The sequence below is a fragment of the Penaeus chinensis genome, chromosome 3 (assembly GCF_019202785.1).
Source record: "Penaeus chinensis breed Huanghai No. 1 chromosome 3, ASM1920278v2, whole genome shotgun sequence".
NCBI lineage: Eukaryota > Metazoa > Arthropoda > Malacostraca > Decapoda > Penaeidae > Penaeus > Penaeus chinensis.
Genome location: NC_061821.1, coordinates 19,883,730 through 19,886,229, shown reverse-complemented (window position 1 = coordinate 19,886,229; position 2,500 = coordinate 19,883,730). Strand labels below are relative to the sequence as shown.

The window sequence follows — 2,500 nt, the reverse complement described above, 5'->3', positions numbered from 1 at the left end:
ATTAATAGAAGATGTACAATGATGTTGGCCAAAGCATCTCTATAAAATTTATTTAATACTCTCGATCCCATTTTTTATTTTGAAGATTATGAATTGTTATTCTTTAATTCAAAGCCAAATCATATATCAAAGCCAGATGTTGTTCGTTGAAAAGGGTTGTCCTACCCCCCCAAAAAAAAAAAAAAAAAGTAATTCCCCTATCTTGATTTTTGAAATCAGAATTATCCAATATTAGATAATTTTCATCTATGATTTATTTTTCCATTATTATTATCATCCAATATTTAGGAGTTTCATTTTAGCTTAACTATTTCTCACACTGACATAGTTCCTCTAACGAATCCATCTTCCAGAGCCGGCTTTTAGAAAAGACAAACAACCGTTAACATTGCTTTTCCATTCTTCTCCTGTCGACCTTAATTAACTGAACTCCTTTTTACGCCTAACCACTAATGTTCTCGAATGTTATCCTTGCCATCTCTTCATCCTTGGGAATACATGGGCGAATGAAGGAACGGGGGAGCGGAGGAACATGTGCATGCACCGTGACGTATAAGTAGGTGGATAATCACGTTTATGAACATAAATACGATAGTATATTTATACATACTTAAAAAAAATAATACGATTTCTGCTTCACTTTCTTCATCTCTCTCTTTCTACCTCTACCTCTTCCCCCTCCCTCATTCCCTCTCCTATTCCCGTTCCAACTCCCCCCTCTCCCTTTCTGTATCCCCCTTACCATCCCTCAGTCTGTTCTTATTCCCTTTTCCCCTTTTTTCTCTCTCCCTCTTTCTCCCTTCCATCACTGCTGCCTCACCTGGGGTCTCGCGGGACGTGGTGGTGTCGGGTGTCCTCGTCTGCACAAACACCATTTCTTCGTTCAGTTTGACCTGGAATCAACATATATTTTTTTCTTTGTCAAAATAAGGCAGGGAAGAACGAAAACTATTTGGGAGACGTGTCGTGTTTGGTGTGAAAAGAGAAGAGAAAAGAGAGGGAGGTAGGGGGCAGAGTGGTAGGGACGGAGGGAGGGAGGGAGTGAGGCAGGGGAAGGGTGGGAAAGGGAGTGAGAGCGAGAGGGAGGGAGAAGAAGGGGGAGAGAGGGAAGGAAGAAGAATCTGAATGGCAAGAAGAAACGTATGAGTGTTTTTAGAGTGAGTGAGTGAGTGAGTGAGTGAGTGAGTGGGTGAGTGTGTGTGTGTGTGTGTTTTAACCCGAAGCCGCCAGGAATGGTATGTAAATACATGCCATGCTCGCTAAGAGTTTACTTTATTAATTGTTTATACACATAGATGGGTCCACAAGTAGCAAGTCATCAATGAGCCAACTACAAGTACTACCTGTCTCACCTGTTCACTCTCTTCCTTGATTTTCGAACATATTCTCTGGTATTTAATATTACTTAGTAATGTCAATAACACTAAAATGATTATTATGCCTATGGTAAAAATATCCGCATCATTATTGGTAGCATTAATAAAAGAAAGCTTTTTTTCGCAAACTCAAGGAAAGGTAAAATCAGGTGAGGCCACAAGGTCTGCTAATGGACTTCATTGTAGCTAAGCACATGCAGAGCCATCTATGTGCAAACATTTCACAAAACAATACTACAGTGAACACAACATTTTCCCGGAGACTTTGTGTCAATAGACAGACAGACAAACAGAATTTGAAACATGTGGACATACAAATAAAGAAAGATAAATGGAGGGGCTACTTTAATAAGTACTGAAGATACCATCAACCCAGAAGGTATTATTTGGGATAAACCAATTTTACCTTTGCTAATGGAAACTGCAGTATTCCGTTATAGTTGGAGCTGAATTCAGTGATGGAAGGGAAGCAGAGAATGCAAAGGATTTACTCTATATGGGGAACATTTACGATTTCTATTTTTATTGTATGTTCCATTTATATAACATCATGTCAGTCTGCAGGTATATCTAGGAAATAGTATAAAGAAATTTGACTTACGGTTAAATTTACTAAGGAACTATAAGGCATTTATGAAAAAAAAGTTTATAATTTCGAAATCTATATCCCTCTCTATATCTAGAGTAGTTTGCTATATTCTGCCACATGTTCAAAAATATATGATGGTGTGTTTGGACATAATAGAAATATATAACAAGATTTTATAGATTATATGACCTTGATTGTAAACCTGATAAAATTCCTTCGCCTACCTGCTCCATCTCCCTCTCGAGACGCCTGTTCCGCCCCCTTCTCTTCAACAGGAGAATGATGAGTACAGCGACGATGATGATTCCTCCCACGGACGCCACGAGCACAATGATCATGGGGGGTATGAGGGCACCCAGCCGGCCAGCCACTCCACCTTCCTGCGTACTTCCGCCCGCGTCTCCACTGCCTCCACCTCCCCCGCTACTGCCACTAGCGCTCCCTGTGCCGCTCGGCCCACCGCTGCCACCAGGCGACGACCCACCGGCCAAGCTGCCCTCGCCTCCCCCGCTGCTGGTGCCCGAGCGTCCCCCGC

At 41.6% G+C, this 2,500-nt stretch overlaps 1 protein-coding gene across 1 annotated transcript in view; it reads right to left on the bottom strand.

The window, feature by feature from the left end:
• Position 1: 1 nt before the first annotated feature.
• The window catches only part of LOC125040734 (hemicentin-1-like), a 75,484-nt gene continuing 72,985 nt past the window's right edge, over positions 2 to 2,500 (bottom strand). Inside the window, exons 11-13 of the mRNA XM_047635438.1 lie at positions 2,190 to 2,500; positions 821 to 893; positions 2 to 39 (exon numbers count right to left, since the gene is read on the bottom strand). The exon at positions 2,190 to 2,500 is cut by the window's right edge and continues 12 nt beyond it. Of these exons, the coding sequence (XP_047491394.1) occupies positions 2 to 39; positions 821 to 893; positions 2,190 to 2,500 (422 nt within the window). The remainder of the gene's footprint in view (positions 40 to 820; positions 894 to 2,189) is intronic.